We start from the raw sequence: 24366 nt of genomic DNA on the forward strand, positions 1-24366 counted from the left end.
GGTCACGATCCCGGGGTCCTGGGATCGAGTCCCACATCAGGCCCCCTGCTTGCTGGGGAGTCTGCTTCTCCCTCTCTCTCTCAAATAAATAAAATCTTTAAAACACACACACACACACAGTTGTTAGAGAAAGAGAATCATCATCTCAGGAAACTGCTGGCGTAGGGTAGGCATGGGGAGTGGAGGCTGCAGGGTCGGGGACAGATGAATGGAGAAGGACCCAGGGCTGAACCAAAGTCCAGATCAAGATTAGAACTATCTGGGGGCACCTGGGGGCGCCTGGGTGGCTCAGTGGATTAAGCCGCTGCCTTTGGCTCCGATCGTGGTCTCAGGGTCCTGGGATCGAGCCCCGCATCGGGCTCTCTGCTCCGCGGGGAGACTGCTTCCTCCTCTCTCTCTGCCTGCCTCTCTGCCTACTTGTGATCTCTCTCTCTGTGTCAAATAAATAAATAAAATCTTTAAAAAAAAAAAAGATTAGGACTATCTGGCGTCCACCTGACAAATTCAGTGCTTCCAGTATTTTTATTAAATTATCTTTATTTGATACACTTGCGTGCTCAGTGCTGGAAGGAGCTGCCCATTCTAAGTCGGGCCCCTTCCCCACCCTTGCTCAGGGTTTTTGGCCATGGGGGTGGGGGAGAGGGGGCCATCAGGAAGCCATCTTCTACCTAACCTTCTTTCTGGGACCATTCTCTATAAGCTCCTGCGTAGTTTCGAGCCCTGTGGACATAAAGCGGGTGAGGAAGGACTGGTCTAGGAGGCCGTCCCCAGTCCCTGTCCAGCTAACACCCCACGCCTTCCCCATACCCTGTGTATCCAAGGCCTTGGGCCAGCTGCGTGGCCTGCAAGCCCCGCCTGCCTATCTGACAGAAGAAAATGAGGTTCTCCTCTTCCAGCTTCGGCTTCTCGGCGGAGTACAGAGCCTGGAAAGCGGCGGGCTCCATCTGCAGGGCACTTTCCAGCTCAGATACTGGGAGGAGTCGAGGGGAGAGAAAGGAGGGCCGGCAGTGGGCGATATCAGGTTCAGACCCGGCCTGGAAGGACTGGGTCCTGCGGCCCCAACAAATCTTCAGAAGCCCCCAACCAACCCAGGAGGACCACTCCCACTCCCCTCCAACCTCGAGGACCAGACAGGCCCACCTGCGCGGGAAGGCAGCCAAACAGCTGAACGGGAGCCCCCTCCCCAGCAGCGAGGAGAAGCGGTGGACGGGTACCCAGCCTTGGGGAGGTCAAGGTAGAAAAGCGGATCCGCCCCTTCCTCGCCGCCTGTTACCCGCTCAAACTGGAAGAGCCAGTTCCGCTGCCAGGATTCGCCTCCCACCAGCCCTTCTCCAGGAAGCTGGGGTAGGGGGGCTTAAGAGGAATACAGGGCCCCCGGACCGTGCATTCGCCCACGCCGCCCTAGGAGCCCCCTCCTGGACGGCCTCTAGGCCACCCGCGCGGGCGTCCCCTCTGTCCCATACCCGGGATGTTGAGCGCCCCCGGGATGGTCCCCGCTGCCGCCTCCTCCCGAGATCTCACATCGAAGAGCCGGGCCTGGCCCGAGGCCAGGAGCGAACGCAGTTCAGGGAGCGAGACTGTGGGCGCTGAGGAAGGAGGCACGAGAGCCCTGAGCGGAGCGGGCTGCCCGGCACGGCTGCGCGGCGCCCCTCCACCGGGCAGCGCCCCAGCCCGGGGGCGCGGGCGTGCGGACCCCGGAGCCGCGCCCCGCCGCTGCACCTCCTCCCGGGGGCCCGCAGGTAGGTCGGGACGCGGTCCCAGGTTTGTCCCCGCAGGTACCTCCAGCCATGGTGCGCGCTGCCACGGCGAGCCACAGGAATGCGGCCCCGGGCCGCCCCCTCGGTGCCCGCAGCATCTCCCCCGCCCTCCCGGGGCCGGGACCGGAACCGGAAGCGGAGGCACCGCCCCCGCCCCGCCCCCGCAACACCTGTTCGCGGATACCCCGCGACCGGGAGCATTTTTGCGATTGCCCCACGCGGGCGGGGCGAATGATACGCCGGTCCGGCCCCGGCGCAGGCGGTCAGGGTAACGACCACAGGAGCAGCACCCCGCCCTAACCTTGGCCCAACCCTTACAGGGCAAAATGCAATGCGCCTCCCGCGTGCCCGCCCGGGGACCCACAAAAGGACGAAAACCAGGGATGACAGTGGCTCTGGACGTTTTATCTTTAAAAAAAAAAAGAAGAAAGAAAGAAAGAAAAAGGAAAGGAAAATCCATTCCCACGAGGGGAAGGCCCCACGCGGGCCCCTGTCTGTTGTTCTCCCTGGCTCTGGAGACTTCTGCAGAGGCCTCGGCTGCTTGCCGGCCGACCTTCTCTTCCTGGGGCAGCAGCCGCTGCTAAGCAGCCTGTTCCCCACTTCTGGGTAAAGCCTGATCCCCGGAGTCCTCGAGTGCACAGCTGAGCTCCGGGAGAAGGGGAAGCGCCCGAGTCCTGGGGCAAGCCGGAGCATCGCTTGTGGGCAGAGACCCTCTGCCGGCACTGTCAGCAGGCACAGGGCGAGCCCCCACGTCGTGTGTGTCCGGTATCCAGCGCGGGGACAGCACATGCATCTGCGGGAGCACAAGGGCCCCGGGGGCGGGATGGGGGGCTGTGTGGCAGGCGGGGCCAGGCTGTCAGTGCGCCCCCACGTGTGTTTCACACCGGAGCAGGCAGCTCTGTCTTGGGGCCTGGGTACAAAGCCATGCCGTCTCAACTCCCCCGGAGCCCCCACCAGAAGCGGGCAGTGAAGGAAAGGGGCACGGGGTTAGCCTGTTGCTCCTGGGCTAGGTGCAGTTCTCGGAAAGGGGTGGCGGGACCCAAACCCCCCAAGTCCCCAGAGTTAATTGCTGTCATTCTTGATGACAACCTCGACTCCGTGGTGCCGCAGCTGAGCTCGGAGCAGCAGGTTCTTGTTTTTCAGATCTTCCACCTGACGTGGAAAAGGGGACCACAGAGAGAGTGAGGAGAAAAACTGGCCCAGCCACATCCCCGACCAGATTCAGACCCCCGCTAGTGACGGGAAAAAGATGAAGGCCTCTCTATGGACACCAGAGGCAGGTGTCCCACAGCAGCTGGCTGGCCATGGACTCGGGGAGGGGTCTGACCTGCTGTCGAAGCACATCGTTGTCCAGCTGCAGCTGGTCAAGCCCCTGCAGTTCTTCCGACAACCGATGGTTACTCTGTCGAAGCTCCTGGATGTAATCACAGGCTTTGGACAGAATTCCACCTTTACTCTGCAAGAAAAGGCAAGCAAAATGAGGACTAAAATAGGGGCTACCTGGTTCGCCTTCCCGTGGCACACTCATACTCTGGACCTCGTTTTCCCCTAAGGACAGTGGTAGAACGTTTCACAAGGATACAGGAACCTTGGAGAAAGGTCAGCAGGAATTCCTGCCGTGTGCCCCCTCTACCATGTCTGGAAACCACACCAGGAGACAGAAGTCAGGCATCCTGCCCACTACCAGGGTCCTTCCATGACCTGGCCAGACTTGGTGCTCTCCATGGAGCAGTCTGGGATGATCTTGGACAGCTGCACAATCCAGTTGTTAATCTTGTCTCGGCGGCGGCGTTCAACTGGGGGGCAAAAGGGAGGACAAGGTGACTCAGAACTCACCACAGGCCCCGTCGAGCTACCTGAGCTCTCCTGCTCAGACACCATGGCTGTCCCAACCCCACCAACTAGCACCCACCTTCATTGTGCTGAGCCCTGCGTTTCTCATCCCGAGTTGTCCTGGGAGCTTCTGACTTCCTGATGACAAACCCCAGGGTGGCCAGAGTAAGGGAAGGACAAAAACTAAGATTAGAGGTTGGGGTCAGGAATGAGACAGGAGTTGGTAGGGATCGAGACCACCACGGCAGTGGGGAAGGAGCGGGGGCTACTCACGGGGAATAAGGGTGAGTCCTGGGGGCAATGGAGCGCTGGCTTCCTCCTTGCAGCACTTCTTGGGGTGACATCATCACAAAGAATTGGCCTGTGAAGGTGGAGGGTAGGCTGTGTCAGGACGTGGGACTTAGGAACCGCATCAAGCTCTGAGGCCAACGTCCCTAGGATCCTAGGATCCTCCTCTGGAGGGATCCTTCCTCCTGCTGGAAGGGCAGCCCCAGACTCACTGCCTGTCCAAGTCTCGGTGAGCATTAAGGGGTCCCAGGAAAGGCTCACCCCTGATTCTAGCCCCTCCGGTCGGCACCCCCCCCCATAGCTCACCGGTGCCGGGAGGGGTCGCCTGCCCCAGCAGGGCCTCCGAGCCTTGGGTAGTAACAACAGCTGCTGTACTCCCTGATGTGGTGCCCCCTGCCCCATCCCCCACTGCAGTGCTGGGGAAATAAGTATAGTGCGTCTCGGCGGCTGTCCCCTCTGTGTCAACAGCATCATCGCTGGTGAATGCACCCTGGATCACCGCCTGGGGAGGGGAACAACAGAACGGAGTTCAGTGACGGCCAGGTGCTTCCCACTGGGCTACCCTGAAGCTTCTATCCCTGGGGGGAAGGAGGGAGAAACATCCAGAAAGGGAAAACCTGGTGCCTTGGGACAAGGCAGCCCCAGATGCCTCGCCACCTCCAGCCCCACCCCGATCTCACAGGTTTGGCTTCACCTAACCCCTCGGAGCTCCAGCCCAGGGCCCCGTACCTGGGTCATGGACTGAGCGGCAGGATAGCCGCTGATGGCGCCAGTCCCCTCAGTCTGGCCATCCAGCTGCCCCTCAGACACCTGGATCACCCTGTACATCACCTAGAAGCAGGGGGAACGGGAAAGTGGGGAGAGAGAATACAGGAGTCAGTGCTGGGGACCCCAGGCCTCTTGTATAAAGCTTCTCTCGGAGAGAGCCCCGAAATAAGAGCGCTTCAGGGACAAAGCTTCAGCCATTCCCCCTTCCGTCCCCCGAGGTTTTGGCCAAGCCTCCACCCCACTCGGACTTCGACTCCAAACCTCCTCCTCCCAGCCCCGCCCCCCCACCCCGCAGGCGTCTCCGTGGTCACCGCCTCCTCCAAGCCAGGTCCCCCCAACCCCACAGGCTCATTACCTCCCTCAACCCCCACCCCCCGTAACACCTGCAGGCAGCTGGCCCCCTCCCTTACCTGGCCCCCATTCTCAGTTCGGAAGACGTACTTGACGTTGGGGTCAGGGAAGGTGGCAGCTGACTGGATGCTGGCAATGGCCACGCTGGTGGGGTCCTCCCCAGTTGCCACTGCACCTGAGTTAGACGAGCAAAGAAGGCTGCAACTTATTGCCTTTCTCCCTCTTCCCACCTGCACGTCACTCGGGAGGACCAGGGTGCATGGCAGATGCGCCCATGGGGGATGGGGAGAGGCCAAGCTGGGCTCCTGGGCTCACGTCTGCTTCGACCACTCACCCTCCTGAATCTGCACCGTCCCCTCTTCCGCTTCAGCTGTTTTCTGCTGCCTGTTTGTGACGGGACAAACGAAAGAAGGAGGGAAGAAGGGAAGAATAAGTTCACTGACCCAGTAACATTCGGCTTCCAGACTCAGTGGCATTCCCAACAGACGCTGGGTTAGGTTAGAATAACAACAGCTGGGGCGCCTGGGTGGCTCAGTGGGTTAAAGCCTCTGCCTTTCGCTCAGGTCATGATCCCAGGGTCCTGGGATCGAGCCCCGCATCGGGCTCTCTGCTTGGCAGGGAGCCTGCTTCCTCCTCTCTCTCTCTCTCTCTCTGCCTGCCTCTCTGCCTACTTGTGATCTCTATCTGTCAAATAAATAAATAAAATCTTTAAAAAAAAAAGAATAACAACAGCTGGTATTTACTGAGTGTTACTGCAGGCACAGCACTGAGCTAAGCACTTAACACGCGTTATTATTCAGTACTCAGAACAGCACCGTGGGGCAAGCAGCACTACTCGCATTCTGTGGATGAGACACCAGGCCACGCAGCTGGTCAGCGACGGGGCTGAGATCAGGATCTAGGTCTGGCCGACTCCAGAACCAGCGCTCAGCCATTCTGCCTCCTCCCGGGCCTCCCGTCTCCCGCCCACCTCTTCTCCACTCACCCCTTCATCTCTCTGTGAGGCGGCACATCCGAGGAGCCGGTCCTTCTTTGAAGTCTTCGAATCACCTGCTTCACAGGCCTGAGTGCTAAGTCCTGGCAGAAATCAGGGAGTTTGCAGCTGAGTCCAGGAAACTGCACAGAGTCTCTGTTTCAAGAAGCTAGGCTCCAGGAAGACTCAGCCAAGAACACAATGCAATCTATCTCCAGAGCACAGTCGGTTTCCTCCACTCTGATGCTGAGAAGTGGGCTATGGTGGTTGAAAAAGCAACCCTAGAGTGTTTCTCAGCCTCGTTATCGCTTCAAGTCATGGTCTTTATACTTAAAGACGGAGGAACAACGTATTTCTGGATGGACCATGACTAAAGTTACCACGATACGCCATGTTTAGACCACCACTATCAAAAACCAGGGCCACTGGCCGCTGGGGCTTCTTCCAGCTTCTGAGCCACATAAAGCACCCCAAAATTTCTGTTCTCACACCTAGGAAGGGGAAACCTCCCTGAACCATAAAGAACATAGTTGGCCCCTTGGGCCTCATTCTACTTGGCCCCTTGGGCTCCTGCTTTGGAGTGTCTGGATTTATGTCATTTGTTAGACACCCTGAAGTCCAAGTGTGTCATTTGCAAGCCCCTTCTATTTTCTTCACCAAGCCTTCCCCTAGAACAACACAGTTGCTAAAATGTTGCCATGACAACTCCAAGTCAGCTGAACCTCAGCAAGAAGGGAAAAAACTCCAGGTTCAAGGTTTGGAAGGAGAGACAATGGAAAAGGAACTCATTTGCACGGTGCCCGCCTTAGGACCCTGACACCCAGCCAAGAGGGCAGGAAAAACAATGAACCGAGACAGGTGCCTCCAGAAAAATACAGCTACCCTGTATTTTTATCCCCCCACGAACGTAAGATTTTGGTGTAGTCTCCACCCAGAAGGTCCCCGACACCTTTCCTATCTAAGGAAAAATCTTCAACCGATGGGCCCTGGGAAGTCCAGATCGAAGGAAAGTGTTGACCAAAACAAACAGAAAACCAAAACCCAGAAAACAACAACAACAACAAAACAAAACAAGGAAAGAAAAAGAACTGAAAGTGAAAGCGTGCGAGGAAGTAAGGCTGCCAGCGGATCCCAGTCCCTAAGGGGGAGCCGCGCCAGCGTCGCGGTACCACCTACCTGTCCATCCTCCAACCGCCGGAGGAAGCGGCCCCCCAGGCCTCTGCGCTGCCTGCGGGAGGCGGCGAGGGAAGAGACGGCCGGGCGCCGGAGGCGTCTCTATCGCCCACAGCTGTCAGCCAGGGGCGGCCTCGGAGGACGCCCAGCAACCGGGTCAGGCCGCTTATTCAAATCTTAGTCGGACATCCGGAAGCATTTCCCGAGCGTTAGGGGGTGCGACGCGGAAACGCGGCCGGGAAGTTGTGGCGTGCGCGCTCGGGCCGGGAGCGCCCAGCGAGAGCCCCCGCGAAGTCTGGACACAAAGGGGAAAGTCACCGAGTCCCGAAGAAGCCCGGCGCCCCGACCTTGCCCGCGCGGGCGGCGTCGCCCCGCAGGCCCCGCGGCCGGCAGGCGCGAGCCCGCGAGCCCGCGAGCCCGGGAGCCCGGGCGGCCGCCGCGCTCGCCCCGCGACCCCGCGCTGCGCTCGGCGGCCAGGAACGGGCGCGAGGCTCGGCGGGCCCGCGGTCCCGGCCCGCGGCTGGCAGCGCAGGAGGGCGGGGACGCGCGCTCGGGGGCGGGGAGAGCGCTCGGCCCACAAAAGGGGGGCGGGCGAGCGAGGAGCGGGCACGGCCCCCTCCCTCAAAACAAAGGCTTCCTCCCCGGGAGGTCCGCCGCCTGGAAACGGCGGCGGAATCAAGGCTGCCCTGCCCACCGGCCCACCCAGCCTCCGGACCCCCGACTGGCGTCCGGGCAAGAACTCACCGGCCGAGGCCGCCGAGGCCGCGGAATCTCCCCTGACCGTGCTCTGCCTCTCCAGGCCTTGGAGAGCTCTCCATGGACAGCTGCTCATGCGCACTCCCGGCCTGCGGCCATGTTGGTGAGGGGCGGAAGTATCTCTCTGGACCCGCCCAGCCTCCTCAGCCTCTGAGCCGCCCCACTTCCGGTCCTTGCCGCCTGATGAGGCGGAAAGATGCCGGTGGGTGGGGATGTCGCCGGGGCGGAGAAGAAGGAACTTCCTGGGATCCCCGGAGAGTAACATTGAAGACTTCATCGCCCTCGGCAAGAAAGAAAGACGACTAATGTGTGCTACCCTCTTCCTGCTGAACAAGACGTTCTTAGTGGTAGAAGGGAGCGAGGCTGGCTCCGATCGAGGGATGGAGGCGCCATCTTTAACAAGGGCTACGTGGGAGGCCATCTTGGATCAGGACACTGTTTCGGTGTCCACTGGAGAGGGGGACGGTTCTGCCTACGCTCTTTTGTACTAGCGGCAGCAGTTACTACCCGAAGAGCCCCAGAGCTTCCAGTTTTTGCGAGGCTTTCAGCTGCTGTGAGAAGGACCTTGATTCCCAGCTTTCTCGGTTGAGACTTACCCGTAATGGATCCGGAGTGTGCTGTGATGAGAAGAGTTTGGCCTCTGGAGCCAGACGCACTCGGATCCCAAACCTGCCGCTCTCACTTCTTACCGCTGAGATCTCTGGCAAGCCTTGGACTTAATCAGCCTCCCTAACTGACCTCACTGTACAGGTCTCCTATCCGGAAAATGGAGATCCCAGTACCAACCTTGCGGAATTGTTACGTGGAGTAACTAAAATCAAGGGCATAGATGCTTTGCTTGTAGAATACCCAGCCTGTACCGATGGAGAACGAGCATTATGTAAATACAAGTTTCTCTTCCTCGTTTCCTGGCCACCATGAACCTAGCTCTAGTTTCCAGCCACAGGTCTCCATGACAACGACAGAGGAAGAGCACCCAAACAACTGCGAAAGAACGTTTTGCCAAACGTGAAAATGCGATCCCTATCACCTAAGATTCTATTAAGCATAATGAGACTCCACACTGTTTCCTTATAAAAGTACAACTTTTATTCTGACACATTGCTTCTAACTAGAACAGAATCTGCAGCTCCAGCCTGTCTGGAGAAGCAGTCCCATGGCCTGAGTTGTGCCATTCCCCTTGCCTGAAATAGGAGGAAGTTATTCCGAAGGAAAAATGAGAAGCCAGGGAGATCCGTACAAGACCTCTCTTCCTAAAGGGGACTGGAGGCAGACGGTAGGGATGCTGGAAAGGGGGCCAGTCCGGCTTTTGAGGTCCGAGGCCTTCAACGAGCTCCTTGACATGGTCCTCCTAATCTAGATCTAGGAGGGCCTGAGCAGAGTCAGGATGGGCAGTTCAGAAGTGTTTATGTGTGACAGGCTCTGACGTGGCCCTTTCCTCCCCTCCTCCACCCTGGGCTTCTGTGAAGGGAAGTGCACAGCCTCAGAGGAGGGCAGGCACTTTGCTGAGTTCCCTCTTCATTCTTCAGGTTGAGAAACCTCAAGTATTCCGCCTACTCTTTGTTTCCTTTGACCAAGGCCCCACTCCCTGGTAACAGGATTTTGGTGACTTTCTTGGGAATATTCTAAAGGATAAGTGCTTTGTGTCTGAGACAAACTCAGGTAAACCAGCTGAGGCAATGCTTCCCACAGTCAAGAAGAGAAGCTGGAGGGTCAAAGCCTACGGTGTTGGGTACTGCAGCTGCTCAGGCTGCAGAAGAGACAGCTAGTCTGGGATCCTTGAGATTGGAGACAACCTACTGCCCTCTTTGCCCAGTGCTATGGTCCTACTCACAGTTCCTCACCTCTCCCAGGGTTAGCCTGTGTTTCAAATGCATATGATCGGCGCTGGGGGGACAGAAGAGGGTCAGGGGGTTGGTGTTCCCTGGGGGGCAGACTATGCCGACTCCGGTGTCCAGACCCTTCTGTGTCTTCGGGTGGGAGCTCCAGGCAGCTAAGTGGCCGAGAATAGGCAGGGATCATACTACAGGGGGAGGTTCTGGGGAGGAGGCTATAGTCTCCACCCCCAGTACAGGTCTGGGTCCGCCGAACTCCCTGAGCCTCAGTCCTCTGGCGGTCCCGGGCCAGGGCCACAGCAGCATCAAAAGAAAGACTGCCTCCATTCCTCCAAGAGGAACGGGAGGCTCTGGACCCCCAAGCCCTTTCCCCAGGAGTCCCATCGAGCCGACCAGGCCTTGGGCATGGGTTTGCAGGTGCCACATGGATCTTGCTACACATTGCACTAGGCATCTTGGCAAATTGTGGTTTGGGGGGCACCACAGGCACAGAGCGGACCTGTTGGACCTGAACCAGGGAGGAAGCCAGGCGCATGCCCACACCGCTAGGTGAGCCAAGAGGACAGGGGCACAGATTGCAGCCCTCTGGACTGGGTTGCCCCTCGGGCTCCATCTCCTCTAGCTGGGTTGGCTGTGGGATTGCCTCAGAGGACTGGGAATTGCCCCCTTTGGCACTGTCAACCTCCAGGGACTCTACGTGTGACTCTTCAGGAGGGGAATCCTTTCCCAAATGGTCACCTCCAGCCCTCTGGTCTCTTTCAGGCTCTCCATCCCCACTCTCCCTGTCCATGCTGACCTCTCCTCCTCCTCCTCCAGCTGCTGCTTCTGGGCTTCTGCCATCTTCACCATCTCCTCGGTCTTCTCTTGCCTCTTGGTCCTCCTGCCCCTCCTGCCCTTTAATCTCATCCTCTCTGCCGCCTTCTGCGTCTTGTTTGTGTACAACTTCCCAGCTCTCCTCAGCAATTTGGTTTTCCTGGACTCCACACTCTGGGTCGCTTCTGGCTCGTACCTGGCCTTCCTGACCTTCCTCAGCCTCTTCCTCTCTCTCAGTCTTTCTTTCCATCTCCTTGTCTTTGCCCTGCTCTCCTTCTGTTCCCTCCACATCCTGAGCTTCCATCATACTCTCATCCTCCTGCTGCCCTTTAGACTCCTCTCCCTTGGCCTCTGTCTCTTTCCCACTCCCTTCTCTCAAACTGACCATCATCTCTTGGCTTTCCCCAGCCTTCCCTCCTTCCTCACCTGCCTCTCCATCCTCCACCTCACTCTCCGGACTCCCCTCAGCCTCCTCCCTGATGGCGCATGTGTTCTCAGGCTCAGCCTCCTTGGTCTCCCCTACTTTGCAGCATGCATCTTCTCCCTCAGCCTGCCCTGGAGCCCCCTGTCTCCCACACTCTGTTGTCTCTTCCTCCAGACTTCCTGGACCCTCCCAGGTTGGGTGTTTGGGCATCAGAAGGGGACTTAGGTCATCATAGGCACTCAGGAAGACTTCCTCCCCACTTTCCTCTTCTCCTTCGGGCCTGGGGGCAGCAGAGTCCGGGGAACAGCAGCTAGGGGCCAAGACAAACTGCGCCTCATCCAGGGACAGGTCATCTAGGGGTGGCTCCACGGAGAACTCCTCCACCTGTAGACATAGCACTGGGCTCAGGACCAGGTGGCCCTGTCCACCCTCTGGCTTCCTCACCACCCTCAAACCCAGCACGGCTCCTCCTTACCTGAGGCCCAACTCGCAGGAGCTCCTCCAAGTAGCCCATCCCAGGGTCGTCCTCCCCAGGGGAGAAGGCTGCTCCTGCTGCTCCTGCCTGGGCCACCTCCCCGTCCTCCACCCCTACCCACTCAGGCTCTGAGCTGCTTGAGTCCTCTAGGAAGGAGAAGGAATCCTGCACCTCCTGGGACAGGCAGTCCTCCAGGGCAGGGGCCATGTCCTCTGGGCCACTGTCAGCCAGGGGACCTGTGGCTGAACTTGCCTCCAACTTCTCATCTGTTGGAAGAAAGGAAGTGTCAGGAACACAAAGGTCAAGACCAGCCTCGACCCTTTCCAATGCAGATCTTCCTAACATGACTGCCCTACAGGCCCAACCCTCCCAGCTTAGGTCCTCCCTGTGGCTGACCCTCTCAGATCAGTATCTCTGACTCCCGGCTTATAGCTGCCCTGGTGAGCTCCTACCAGGTGCCAGGCACCACACTGTACCTTTCACAACGCTGTATCTACTTTTCCCCCCACAAAACAGCTCTACAATGTAGTGTATTTATCCTTATTTTAAATATGAAGAAGATAAGACTCAGATTTGTCCAGGATCCCAGCTCTGCCACCTCCAACTGGAATGAACAACAAATAGCCTAACCGAGGGCCCCTGTCCCACTGCAAGCAACAATAACTGTGTCACAAGATTAGGAGAGAATGAAATAAGCCGATGCTTGCAAAGTCCTAATCACGGCACCCAGCACATAGTAAGCCTCCAGTAAATGTTAGCTATTAGTGTTAATACCATTATTATTATAACATCTATTATATATCCCCACCTTGTACTTAGTAATCCCTACTGTATATATCTGACACAGACTCCCCTTCTTGGGTATATCAGTGACCTGAAGGGTGCCAGAGATCCCCTCTCCATGAACCACAGAACCTGATGATATTACCGGATCCCTCCAACCCGGCATCCAGGAAGGCAGCTGAAGGTGACCATCCAAAGCCCGGGGCCCGAGGCCTCTGCCATCCCCAGGACAGATCCTTGGCACCAGAGCTTCAGCTTAGGGTTCTAGCCCCTCCCAGTCCTGGGGGAGCCCTGAATCCTCACCTGGGGTTCCAGGGCCAGGCCCAGGGCCAGAGGCAGGGCTTGGCCGGGGCTGTAGGGCGGGGCACTCAAGGCCACGGGTGAGTCTGGCCAAGGAGACGTTAGAGATGATATTTGGGGGCACGTTGAGGATGGAGGTGATGTGTAGTGGGAGGTTGACGTTGTAGGGGTCTGAGATGTGCACCCCAACACAGCGCTCTGCACGGCTACAGCCCCCGGCACGGACTGCTGACCGCCCCGCTCGTGGCGTGCCTGGCTCAGAATTTGTGCCGCCCAGGGCCTCTGCCTCAGGCTCCTGTTCACCTTCTGCTGCCTCTGCAGAATCGTTCTCCAAGCTATCCGGCAGCAGTGGGCTTGGCCGGGGACTGCTAGGTCCCACCAGCACCTCTGGCTCTGTGGAGGAGAGAGAAGAGAGCAGTAACCTCAGTCGCGTGTGGCCCAGACACCTCGAGAAGGCTCTGAAGAATGGCCCCTGCTTTCTCAGGCCTGAGAGCCAGGACAGTTGGAAGGCACCTGACCCCGCTTCCCTGGGCCACTCCTGCGAATGTTCCACAGTCAGCTCAGGGCCTACATTTACTCAGGAGCCCCCTTCCCTCCCTGAAGATGCACTCACTGGCCATCAGTGCCCCTCCCCACAAACACACACCACCCTGGACCTCTCTGTACACTCAGAGGCACACACCCACTGATCAGATGATAAACTCACTACTAACCCTAGCATCTGGGACTCTGACTGGTGCGTGGCAGGAGCTCATTATGTAGTTTTGCAAATAGTGAGCACATATGGCCACGTGTACAGACACACAAGCACACAGGAGGCACACACAATGGGCTCATCCATAATACTATTATTTCTTGACCGACACATTCTCAGACAGGCTTGCACATGGGTGTTCACCTGCCTACGCCTGTACGTATATACACACACACACTACACACACCACAAGGGCACACCTAGACTCACCATCGCTGGCCCCAGCTGCAGCACTCAGTGAGTCCATGCTCTTGGCTGGCCGCAGAGTCCCCTTATCAGATTTGTCCTCTGCAAGACACGGATGTTTGTAGAGCCAAGGCCTCGTGTGCCTTCAGCAGAGCTCCCCCTACCTCTCTCCAGACTCACCTCTGTCCTCAGCCCCCCGGGGGAGTTTACGTTTGGTCTCATGGCCAGAGCGACCCAAATTGAAGATAGATCTCCACTTCCTGACCTTCAAAGATCCCTTTCTCCTGGAGGGAATAGAGAGAACATTAGGGTTGGGCCTGGTGGTCAGTGCAGGGGAGGGGGGCCCAGGAAGGAGGCCTTACTTGTGCTCTGCAAACTCAATGATAGTGTGGTAGGGCCGCATCTGTGGGGGTCCATCACCAGCCTGCAGGGTGCTAGGCAAGTGGCAGGGCAGGGACCTGGGCATGAGGTCGTCGGGACTGCCTGATGCCCGGGCCCCTGGAAGTGATCGCCGCGCACTCTCCATCTCCCCACCTAGGAAAGGAAGAGGAATTGGCCGGCCAAGAACAGAGGTGAGAGAGGGCTTCAGGTGTCCAGCTCCTCACGGCCCCCTCCCACTCACCAACTAACTAGCTGGTTGGGGATATACTCGGAAGCCTTTGGAGGCAGATGCCCCATGTCTAGCTCTGCTAGAGGGAATCCTCAGCGGGAGGGTTGGAGGGGGAGGGGGGCACCTTGATGGCTCAGTCGGTTCAGCATCTGCTTTCGGCTTGGGTCATGATCTCCATGTTCTGGGATTGAGTCCCACATCGGGCTCTCCGCTCAGTGGGGAGCCTGCTTCTGCCTCTCCCCCTGCTTGTGCTCTCTCTCTCTCTCTGTCTCTCTCTCTCTCAAGTGAACAAATTTAAAAAAAAAGGTGGGGGGGAATCCTCAGGAACAAGGGGCAGGAGATCCCAGGACATTAACCCTGTGGGTTAGGGGTGGGAACGATCAGTCAGTAGCCCGGAGAACCCAGATGGTGCTTAGAAGGTCAGGCTCGGCAGGAGGGGGCTGCTCAGGTACCGACCACGCCATCCTCTCCCCAGCATCTTCTCCACGGGACCGTAAACAACGTCCCTCTGCGACTCAGTTCTCTCACGGGCAGAACATGGAGACTGAACTAGGTGACCTCTAAGGCCCTCTGTCACCCTGACATGACTCCCCAGTGTCGTGGCGTGGTGGGTGGCACACTGACCAGAGAGCGCGGCGCCCCCGAAGAGCCGGTCCACGTGCGTGAGGATGAACTCGACCACGATGGACTGCACACGCACCTCCATGAAGGCCGCTGTCCCGTTGAAGCCCGAGGCCTCTATGTCCTTGGACCTGTGGCGATGTGGAGTTACTCCCCTGCAGTCCCGCCACACTTCCCCATCGGAATTCTCCCTGAAAACAGCCTGCACCTTCTCCCCTGCGTGCCCTTCACCTCCTCCCCACCTCTTCAACCACATGCCTGATTCAAGTCTCAGTGCCGCTCCCTTCAGGAAGCCTTCTCGGACACCCCCTCAGAATTAATCTCTACGTCTTTTGCACACAGGAGTGCCCTGTTATAATGACTCTCAGGACTTCTCAGAGTCGGCCTGGCACGCAGAGATACGCAGGCCAGTTCTCCGGGAGACTGTAACATGTTTGCTCAACAAACATTCCGCAAGGACGCTTCCTGTTCCGATCCCCGAGCTCAGCGATACAGTGTAAGAAGACACAAAGGCCTTATGTCCAGTGGGTGAACCCCATCCCACTCGATGTACTTCGGAAACCTCCTGTTTCTCCCTGGGATGGGAGAGACCCCCGCAGCCCTCTCCTGTGCCCCCCCCCCCCGCACAGCCACGCCCATTCCTGGAGTCGCCTCTGGGGGCTCGGCCCGGATCCCACCCGCCACGGTGCCCACCTCAGCAGGTTGGGGGCCCACACGATGGCCAGGTTGCGGGCGTGCATGTTGGTCTGAGCACTGAATGAGGCCATGTGCACCAGATGTCGCATGAGGAACTCCAGGGTCCTGCAGAAAGGAGGCATCAGGGCCAGGGGTCAGACGGAGGGATGGAGGTCGGGAGGCCAATGAGACAAGGGCTGTATGGGGATGGTTGGGACTCTGGGAGCGGGGGATCCACACGCACCTATAGTTGGGGGCAGGGAGTTCTCGAAGCACTTCTAGGATCTTGACCAAGCGCTCAGGCTCCAGCTGCACTCCCACGGCGTCCTGATTGGGAGCAAGGGTTCAAGAAACGCGAGGCTTGGAGCCAGCACGGCCCCTGCCTACTCCTGGGAGCGCTGAGCCGGACTCCCGCACACAATGCCGTGCCATGCCTCACCCCCCACCCACCACCACCCCAGATCCTTCGGAGGACACTGACATACCAGGCGGAGCTCAGAATTTGGGGCCCACGAGGCCTGCAGCTGGGTCTTGGCTATGCCACTCAATAGCTTGGTGACCTCGAGCACCTCCCTGCCAGTCTGCCTCAGCACCCTCATCAGAAGGCTCCAGTTCAGGATCCCCTGAGTGGCCCCTCCCTGTGGGTGCTCCCGGGCTATGGGGTTATTCCAAGGTGCCCAGGAAGGCAAGCACCCACCCATGCTAGCCCGTGCGGGCTGAATGGGGCGGGCTGCTGTTCTGGGTTTCTAAATGCTATTCTGTTCGGTAAAAAAGCAACTTATTTTTAAAATGTTACTGAATTCAAGAGAGCATTTCTGTCACGTGTCTTCTTACTCAAAAAGACGTTCGACATACAATCTAATCTGCTCCTGGAGGGGCAGGCCTGAAAAAGGGTTGATTCTGAGAAGGGCTCTCATTCTCTCAAACGTAAGGAGGCTCTGGTCTAGGGGATTTCCAAGGGCCCTCTGCTCTCGGCCTGGGTTCTGCCTTCCCCGAGTCCCACCCCGGCGCTGGGCGTGATCTGCAGGCTGATGGAGGAAGGGCCAAGGGAAGAGGGACGGGAGGGCATAGGTAGCAGCCCTCCCTGCCCCCCCAAACCCGTGCAGGGAATTTGCAGGGAGGGGCCTCTCCGTTCTCATGTGGTCTCGGTCATCGAGCATCACAGGACCCCGTGTGCCACTGGACGCACTCGGGTGGTCAAAGCCTCCCCAGCGGTTGCCCATCCGCCTTGGGTCCCAACATGCCTCGCCTCTCAACTCACCGCGAACTTGTCGTAGAGGCGGTAAGTGAGCAGGGGGTCGGGCAGCTCTCTGAAATAGGCCTTGCACAGGGACGAGACGCAGTGAATGTCTTGCAGGTAAACATCTTTGCGCAGGTCTGGCTTCCGCTCTGCCTCAAACTCCTGCCTGGGGAGGTGGAGCGTGGTCAGGAGTGGTGGGGGCTGGGAGGAGGTGGGGGAGGTGGGCGCCGGCACAGCGGCCCCGTGCATGGGCCCTGGAAGGAGGCTGCAGGGCGAGTGTGTAGGTGCGGCAGCGGGTGTAGACGGATAGCACACGGGGGGGGGTGGGGGGGCGGGGGGGGGTGGGGGGGCGGGGGGGGCGGGGGGGGTGGGGGGGCGGGGGGGGTGGGGGGGCGGGGGGGGTGGGGGGGCGGGGGGGGGTGGGGGGGGTGGGGGGGTGGGGGGGGGTGGGGGGGTGGGGGGGTGGGGGGGTGGGGGGGTGGGGGGGGGCGGGGGGGCGGGGACTAGGAACGCGGGCTGTGTGTGAACAGGGAGACGTGTCAGGGATGGAACTGTGGGTGTTGCGTAGCAGGGTTGGGGTACGTAGGACTCAAGAAGAGCGGGGAGATGAATGTACATGTGTTTCTGGGTACGTGTAAAGATGGAGGCGTGTAACTCTCCGAAGGAAACATTGAGCGTAAATCTTCACGACCTTGGAAGAGGCAACAGTTTCTTAGATAAGACACCAAAAGCATGAGCAGCCAAAGATAAAGCAGATACATTGAACACCAAATGACAAACTGCTGTGTGTCAGAGGACACGGCCAAGAAAGCAAAGACAACCCACAGGATGGAAGAAAATCAGAGATTTGATAAGTGTTTAATATGCGGAATATATAGGGGCACCTGGGTGGCTCAGTCGTTAAGCATCTGCCTTCGGCTCAGGTCATGATCCCAGGATCCTGGGACGGAGCCCCTTGTCAGGCTCCCTGCTCCGCGGGGATCTGCTTCTCCCTCTCCCTCTGCCCCACCCCGCGGCTTCCACTCTCTCTCTCTTGCTCACTCTTTCTCTCTCTGATAAATGAACAAAATCCTTTTTTAAAAATACCCAGAATTTATAAAGAATTGTTACAACTGAAAGGAAACAAATAACCCAATTTTAAAATGAGCCAGGTGCGACGCTGGGGTGGCTCAGTCATTAAGCGTCTGCCTTTGGCTCAGGTCATGATCCCAGGGTCCTGGGATTGAGTCCCACATGGGGCTCCTTTCTCAGCGGGAAGGCTGCTTCCCCCTCTCCCACCTCCCCTGTTTGTGTTCCCTCTCTCGCTGTGTCTCTCTCTGTCAAGTAAATAAATAAGATCTTTTAAAAAATAAGTAAGTGAGCAAATAAATAAATAAAAACGAGCCAGGGGTTTGAATAGGAAGTTCTCCAAAGAAGATATGAAATAAGTCATCCGTTCGCTACAGCAGAAGAGCCAAGAGGTGGGAACCACCCAAATATTCATCAGCCGATGGACGGACAAACGAAATATGATTCCGTCACACAAAGAGATGAAGGCCAACATCTGAGACAGTCTGCACAAACCCTAAAGCGAAGGAAAAAGCCAGGCACACAAGTTTCCAATTACACAATTCCGTTTACCTGAAACGTGCAGAAAAGACACATGCATAGAGATAGAAAACAGACTTGTGGTTTCAAGAGGCTGAGGGAAAGGAGAAACATGGAGTGACTGCTTTTGAGTGTTTCTTTTGGGGTTGAGGAAAGGTTCTGGAATTCGATAGTGGTGATGGCGGCACGACCTTGTCAGTGTAGTAAAAACAATCACTAAATTGACCAATTTTAAAGAGTGAGTTTTATGGTACCTGAATTATATCCTCAAATGTTTAAGCTGGGTGGTTGTACGGGGGCGTGGAGACGCATGTGTCTGTGTAGACACGTGCATGCCAGCCTGGGGGAAATGGGGTGCATGGTTGCAGCCTTTCCTGAGGAGTCCAGAGCTCCTCCCTTAGACAGCACCCAGCACCCATGTTTCCTTCTACCCGCTCCCCTCGCCCCTCTGGCTCCCTGGCCTCCCGGCCCACAGAGCTCTCCCCTCATCGCCTGACTCACCGGAGCTTCTGGATGTTGGAAGACACCCCCGAGAGGCGGTAGATGCCGTCCACCACTCCGTACTCCTCCACAAACTCCGCACAGCTCTTCAGCACCTGCGGCACTAGGGACACGGACAGAGCAGAGAGAGAGAAATCAGGTCTGGGAGGTCAGACACCACAGGGGACCTGAGAGACAGAAACATAAGGGAAGGGGTTCGAGCAGCCTGGAAGCAGAGCTCATGGATAAAAACTTGTCGGAAGGATTCTTAGAGGGCGTCAGCTCTCGCCTGTGCAGCTCTCTGAGACCTCTCTGCCCGCAGGGTCTAGAGCCTCTGCCTAAATCCCCCCAAGGGAGGGGAGGAGAGCCTGGCTCTCCAGGCTCCCCATTCCCATTAGAAAGCTCTGCCTTCATGGAACTGAAATTTGTTGTTCTAGAATTACTACTTGGTTTCCAGAATTTTCCAAGAGGCAGCCGTGTGGTTGGAAGGGCACTCAGAGTGACAGGACAGGTCTCGAAAGTACACTTATTAAACACTCTGTGTGTAAGATGAAGGAACGTTCGTTGTCCTGACCATGACAGGGACTATCGCGAGGCTCCGTGTCTCAGCAGCAAGCGCGTGCGCACCACGTCTGTCACAGGAAGGTACACAAAATTGGGACAGGCCGGTTCAGGAGAGAAACACCTGTGTGCCAAGCACTGTGCCTTAGATATTCTGGTCCCCATTTTCCAGATAAGAAAATTGAGGGTCAAAGAAGTAACAAGTGTCCAGTACCACCCAGCTAGGGCCAGCATCCAAATCCAAGCGTGCAAAAAGTTGTATTCTTGGGGTGCCTGGGTGGCTCAGTGGGTTAAGCCGCTGCCTTTGGCTCAGGTCATGATCTCAGGGTCCTGGGATCGAGTCCCACGTCAGGCTCTCTGCTCAGCAGGGAGCCTGCTTCCCCTCTCTCTCTGCCTGCCTCTCTGCCTACTTGTGATCTCTGTCTGTCAAATAAATAAAATATTAAAAAAAAAAAGAAAAGTTGTATTCTCTCTCCCGACCTGGGCCCCCTCTGCTGTTACTAGACTGTAAGCTCCTTAAGGACAAGATCTAATTGTGACCTTTTTGGGGGGGGGGGTCCCTCTCTGAGTAACCAATCTGATGTCTCGTTTTCTGACATGGTGTCTCAGACGCAGGAAACCCTCTAACCCGGGGGTGAGATCCCATCTTCACAAGGCCACAAGTTTCTCCTTCTGAAGCCTTCCCTGCCTGAAATCCTTGCTTCACCCCCGTCTTCATTGCTCGCTTCACGGGTCTAGAATGAAGTATAAACTCAGCACAGTATGTTTAAACCCTTCACCAACCAGACCCCGCTGCCGTCCCAATCTGAGAGTCATGCCTCCGACAACCCCTCCCATCCAGAGAATGGGAAAACCAGAGAAAACCCTCCCAGGTGTCAATGTCAGAGCTGTTGCTCCTCAGCCATCTATTTTTTTTTTTCCCTGCTGGGTTTTCTGAGTCTTACTCCTGACGATGTTTATCTCTTGACTTGAATCACTAGGAAGTTCAGAGCCGTATCCAGACACCATGTAGCATCACGTGATGTGCGTTTCCGGGCACCGATCTCACCTCCTCCTCTTGTTTCTCCTTCAACCCAATTCCTTCAGTCATTTGCTTCTACCCTTTCATAACATTTTGGGATTTGGATCACAACTTTGCCACAGTTTTGTGTACCTCCCTGTGACGTAGCTGAATCCCAAGCGCTTGCTAACCCCCACACTTCCAGCCCAAGAGGAATTGAGTAATTAAGTAAGATGGAAATAGAGAATGAAGAAAGTAATCCATGAACCCATCAGCCTCGATTGTAAACCCTCCTTGTATGAGCCGGTGTCCACACCCTTTGTCCTCCTGCACCCTAGAGCCAGGAACTTGGGTGAGACAAGGAAGGCACAAGGGTGGAGAATTCAAGGAGACACCCAGTCCTAGGGCTGTGCGGTGGCAACTCCGCACACACACAACCTTGGGAGTGAGAGCATCCTTGAGAAAGAGCTGCCCAGGGGTGCCCAGCTGGCTCAGTAAGAAGACCACAACTCTTCATCTCAGAGTTGTGAGTTCAAGCCCCATACTGGACGCAAAGATTACTAAAATAGTGGCACCTGGGTGGCTCAGTCATTAAGCGTCTGCCTTCAGCTCAGGTCATGATCTCAGGGTCCTGGGATGGAGCCCCACATTGGATTCCCTGCTCTGCGGGAAGCCTGCTTCTCCCTCTTCCCCTCCCCCTGCTTGTGCTCCCTCTCTCGCTGTGTCTCTCTCTGTCAAATAAATAAATAAAACCTTTTTAAAAAAATTACTAACATAGGGGCACCTGGGTGGCTCAGTGGGTTAAGCCTCTGCCTTCAGCTCAGGTCATGATCCCAGGGTCCTGGGATCGAGCCCCACATCGGCCTCTCTGCTCAGCAGGGAGCCTGCTTCCCTCTCGTCTCTGCCTGCCTCTCTGCCTACTTGTGATCTCTGTCTGTCAAATAAATAAATAAAGTCTTTTTAAAAAATTACTAAAATAAATAAATAAACTTAGAAAGGAAAGAAAGAAAAGGAAGGAAAGAAAGGAAGAGAGAGAGAAAGAAAGAAAGAGAGAGAGAGAAAGAAAGAAAGAAAGAAAGAAGAAGAAAAAAGGCACCCAGGCACTGGGGCAGCCCAAGAGTGAGGGCTTTGTTAAATTCTGTGCCCTGTTCCTTTCTCCTGTCCTCAGTCCCAGCGCTATAGTTCACTCCCCATCCCTTCTTCCGGGACCTGGGCCCATTTGCCAGTGTTGCCCTACCCTCAGGTCCCCAACCCTGAATGCAAAAATGGGGTGGACCTTTCTCCCTTGGCTGCTGCTTGATGCTCATACTCCTAATGGCACCCAGCTCTTTCGGCCACCGCGTCGCTCTGTTGACACATAGCCTACTGTCACCTAAAGCCTGGGCTCTCTTCCCAGGACCACAGCCAAGCCAGATCTTCCCCCCTCGTGCCCTTCTCCGTGGATTTTGGATCTCCTGAAAAGACCCTTAAAGGGGCACCTGTGTGGCTCAGTAGGCTAAGCATCTCCTGCCTTTGGCACAAGTCTTGATCTCAGGGTCCTGAGATGGAGCCTGGTGTCTGGCTCTGTGCTGGGAGTGGAGCCTCTTAATGGTCTCTCTCTCTCCCTCTCCTTCTGCCCCTCCCCCCACTTCTCTAAACAAAAAAAGGCCTAAGTTTCTAAAGAAAAAGAAGATATTCAAGAGCCTAAGGAATCAGAGCCACAGAGGAAAGGGTCAAGGATGAGGGGAGAGACGGGAGATGAAAGGAAGAGACAGGGCTGAGGCGATACAGTCAAGGAATGGAGACATCAGGGAATGCGGCCCGGGAAAAGGGCCCGGAATTTAGAGACTGGCAGAATCCGAAACCTGAACAAGGCAGCCAAGAGAGAAAATTTAGGAAAAGGAAGAACTCGGAACAGGTAGGGCTTGGAGAAGGAAGTGATCCACCTTCCTAGGGCCAGGAGCAGGGAGAGGGCGCTGAGACCAAGCAGAGGCGCATGGGGAAAATTAAGCTAGTCAGGGAGGGTAAATCAAGCAGGAACACAGATCTTCACAACTGTGGCCTTGATTTTGTGCGGAGTCTTGGGTTAAAGGGAACAGCCACAGCCGAGCTTGCTCTGTCCTTTCACTTCCCGCCTGTCTGTGCCAGGGGAAGAGGCATGGGGAGAGGCTGTCCCTATTGCACAGGGCGCTGGACATCCTGCCAGCCTTGAGCTCAGGTAAGGTTCTGAGGAGGGGCACGATGGGCTTCTCTCCTCCTCCAGAATTCTCTAGGACCAGACGTCTAAGCCTTCCAGAGAACAGGCCCCTCACCGGCCCGGGAATGCAGACAGAGGCCGGAGGGGATGGTGAGTTTCGACACTGGGCTGCCAGGGGCCACAGGGCAGTGCAGCACAGGGATGAGGAGACCAAACTGAAAGTTTGCAGAAAACTGGAAGAACGTCAGCCCCATTGAATCCTGTGGCCCTTGGCCAAGAGTCCTGGTTTTCGAGAGGAGTCCATGAGCCGGGCTCTGCAGGAGGGGAAGAGAAAGGCAGAGCAGGGCCTCCACGGCTGAAGCTGTGTAACGTTCTGCTCTGGGGCCTGGGGTTTCCCTTAACTGGGCCTGTGGGGATGGGGGCCTCTGAGGGAGGAGAAAAGGGGAAGGAGGTGTTTGGGGACAAGGGGGCGGGGCTAAGGGCAGGAAATGAGCTAAGAACCACCATCACCTTCCCTCCCCAACAGGAGCCACAGCCCAGAGCAGCAGAGAGGAGGACAAAGAGGAAATGACAGATTGGGGTGGGGTGGGGTGGGGTGGGATGGGGGGGGGGGGGAACGTGCACTGCTCTGGGAGGAGCTCCAAGTGCCAAAAACAAGCTGGACTGGGCAGTCAGGATCCCAGCGGTCAACTTCAAATCAAATCCAGCCACGTTAATGAGGGGCTGCTCCATGCCAGATTGAGCCCAGGGCTGCCCCTGCTCCTGCTGGCTTCCGAGCCCCTCTAGGGAACCCAGGGAGACAGTAGACAGGCCCCAAAGACAGCCCCACACCCACTCCTTTGCACCCCGTACCCCTACCCTCCAATCAGCCTCCAGGCATCTCTCTTATCCTACTTGCGTCCCCCCATTTTGGCAGCTTCTCCCCTCGCCCTCTGCTTTGAACCTGTCCCTCCTGTGCCCAGGGAGGGTCATGGAGACTGTGGGAGGACCCAGCCCACGCCCTCACCGGCAGCCCAGGAAGGCTGCACGAGGGTCCGAGCGCTGGAGCCCCTCGACCGCATTCCTGGGCACTCTCCTCCGACCAGGAAACCCCCGTCCTCCCCAGCGCCACCCTGGGACTCTCCTAAGAGCCCTGCTCCTGGCTCCTTCCATTCAGTCCCAAGGATCCTCCGTTGGCCTTTCCATCACCCCTCTGCTGACCCGTCGTCGCCCCAGCCCCCTGCTCTGTCCCTCTCTTTTGCCTGCTTCTCTCTGTTTCTCATGTCTCCATCCTCTCCCCGCCCCCCAGCCTCCCCATCCCCAGGTAGTCACACAAGGGGGCTCCCCGGCCTTCTCCGCTCAGGCTCAGCCACGTTTCCTGCAGCACCTGCTCCTCAGGCTTCTGGGTGCCGACCCCGCCCCACTGCCCCGAGCACCTGGGTGCTGCCCCTGCCCCTCGCTCCGGGCCCCCCCAGCACACAGCTGCCCTGAGCCGCCTCCTTACCCTCCTGGCCCGAACGCTGCAGCTGCTCCTGCAAGTCACACCCGAACACCCTCTCCTTCGAGCTGCCCTTCTTCTTTCCCTTCTGCCGCGACTTCATGGCTGGAGCCCCTCAGGGCCCTGGCCCAGCCCCCTCTGCCCCCCCAAGACCTTTGCCCTACCAGTCCCCCATGGGATCCTAAGCCGGCCTCTGGGCTTGGCCCGGCCCCAGGGGGCAGGGCTCCAAACTGGGGAGGGTGGAGGGTGGCCTGGGCAACAGGCAGCGGCTCCTGCCTCTGCCTCTGGGGCCCCCGGCTACACGGAAGTAGCCGTGGAAGAGGAAGCTGCCAGGACCCTGAAGAAGCTGGGTCTCGTGGCCCAGGCTGGCACTCGCCCCTCTGGCCCTGCTCAGCCCTGGGGGAGCAGGAAGCTGTACAGCTCCCCCAACCCGCTTCCTGTTAGAGCATCTTTGCAACCACAGGGCCTGG

The 24366-nt window shown here is 57.5% G+C and overlaps 3 protein-coding genes across 6 annotated transcripts; all 3 read right to left on the bottom strand.

Moving 5' to 3' along the window:
• Nucleotides 1-519: 519 nt before the first annotated feature.
• Nucleotides 520-1897, bottom strand: TSTD1 (thiosulfate sulfurtransferase like domain containing 1). The gene is made up of 4 exons (XM_045982111.1): nucleotides 1780-1897; nucleotides 1464-1586; nucleotides 808-970; nucleotides 520-720 (listed from the first exon to the last, which is right to left on the bottom strand). The coding sequence occupies exons 1-4, from the start codon at nucleotides 1853-1855 to the stop codon at nucleotides 669-671; spliced, it is 414 nt and encodes a 137-aa protein (XP_045838067.1). The 5' UTR covers nucleotides 1856-1897; the 3' UTR covers nucleotides 520-668.
• A 244-nt stretch (nucleotides 1898-2141) lies between these two features.
• USF1 (upstream transcription factor 1) lies at nucleotides 2142-7191 on the bottom strand. Of its 2 annotated transcripts, XM_045982746.1 has the most exons (11): nucleotides 7147-7191; nucleotides 5983-6074; nucleotides 5332-5381; nucleotides 5057-5172; nucleotides 4608-4709; nucleotides 4185-4380; nucleotides 3864-3951; nucleotides 3670-3728; nucleotides 3459-3553; nucleotides 3085-3213; nucleotides 2142-2909 (listed from the first exon to the last, which is right to left on the bottom strand). In XM_045982746.1, exons 2-11 carry the CDS (start codon nucleotides 5988-5990, stop codon nucleotides 2820-2822), a joined length of 933 nt encoding a protein of 310 aa, XP_045838702.1. In that variant the 5' UTR covers nucleotides 5991-6074; nucleotides 7147-7191; the 3' UTR covers nucleotides 2142-2819. The 2 variants fall into 2 exon arrangements, with proteins under 2 accessions (XP_045838702.1, XP_045838703.1); XM_045982747.1 differs by lacking the exons at nucleotides 5983-6074; nucleotides 7147-7191 and having other exon boundaries at nucleotides 5088-5172; nucleotides 5332-5382.
• A 915-nt stretch (nucleotides 7192-8106) lies between these two features.
• On the bottom strand, nucleotides 8107-24306 carry ARHGAP30 (Rho GTPase activating protein 30). Of its 3 annotated transcripts, none has more exons than XM_045982743.1 (12): nucleotides 23903-24306; nucleotides 18704-18806; nucleotides 16637-16781; nucleotides 15620-15702; nucleotides 15394-15501; nucleotides 14704-14831; nucleotides 13832-14003; nucleotides 13650-13753; nucleotides 13494-13571; nucleotides 12533-12922; nucleotides 11447-11712; nucleotides 8107-11355 (listed from the first exon to the last, which is right to left on the bottom strand). In XM_045982743.1, exons 1-12 carry the CDS (start codon nucleotides 23997-23999, stop codon nucleotides 9730-9732), a joined length of 3300 nt encoding a protein of 1099 aa, XP_045838699.1. In that variant the 5' UTR covers nucleotides 24000-24306; the 3' UTR covers nucleotides 8107-9729. The 3 variants fall into 3 exon arrangements, with proteins under 3 accessions (XP_045838699.1, XP_045838700.1, XP_045838701.1); XM_045982744.1 differs by having other exon boundaries at nucleotides 16637-16777; nucleotides 18704-18870; XM_045982745.1 differs by having other exon boundaries at nucleotides 16637-16777; nucleotides 23903-23929.
• Nucleotides 24307-24366: the final 60 nt, after the last annotated feature.

This window comes from Meles meles, chromosome 17, assembly GCF_922984935.1.
Source record: "Meles meles chromosome 17, mMelMel3.1 paternal haplotype, whole genome shotgun sequence".
In the NCBI taxonomy this organism is placed as follows: Eukaryota; Metazoa; Chordata; class Mammalia; order Carnivora; family Mustelidae; genus Meles; species Meles meles.

Coding starts and splice junctions, on each gene's coding strand:
- TSTD1 (XM_045982111.1), bottom strand. CDS start 1,855: ATGCTGCGGGCACCGAGGGGGCGGCCCGGGGCCGCATTCCTGTGGCTC. Junction 971..1,463: donor GGGGGCGCTCAACATCCCGG/GTATGGGACAGA, acceptor GACTCCTCCCAG/TATCTGAGCTGGAAAGTGCC. Junction 721..807: donor CAAGGCCTTGGATACACAGG/GTATGGGGAAGG, acceptor TTATGTCCACAG/GGCTCGAAACTACGCAGGAG.
- USF1 (XM_045982746.1), bottom strand. Junction 4,381..4,607: donor CCGCTCAGTCCATGACCCAG/GTACGGGGCCCT, acceptor TCCCCTCCCCAG/GCGGTGATCCAGGGTGCATT. Junction 2,910..3,084: donor ACGATGTGCTTCGACAGCAG/GTCAGACCCCTC, acceptor TTTCCACGTCAG/GTGGAAGATCTGAAAAACAA.
- ARHGAP30 (XM_045982743.1), bottom strand. CDS start 23,999: ATGAAGTCGCGGCAGAAGGGAAAGAAGAAGGGCAGCTCGAAGGAGAGG. Junction 18,807..23,902: donor GCAGCGTTCGGGCCAGGAGG/GTAAGGAGGCGG, acceptor CCGTGTCCCTAG/TGCCGCAGGTGCTGAAGAGC. Junction 14,832..15,393: donor TGGGCCCCCAACCTGCTGAG/GTGGGCACCGTG, acceptor ACATCGCCACAG/GTCCAAGGACATAGAGGCCT.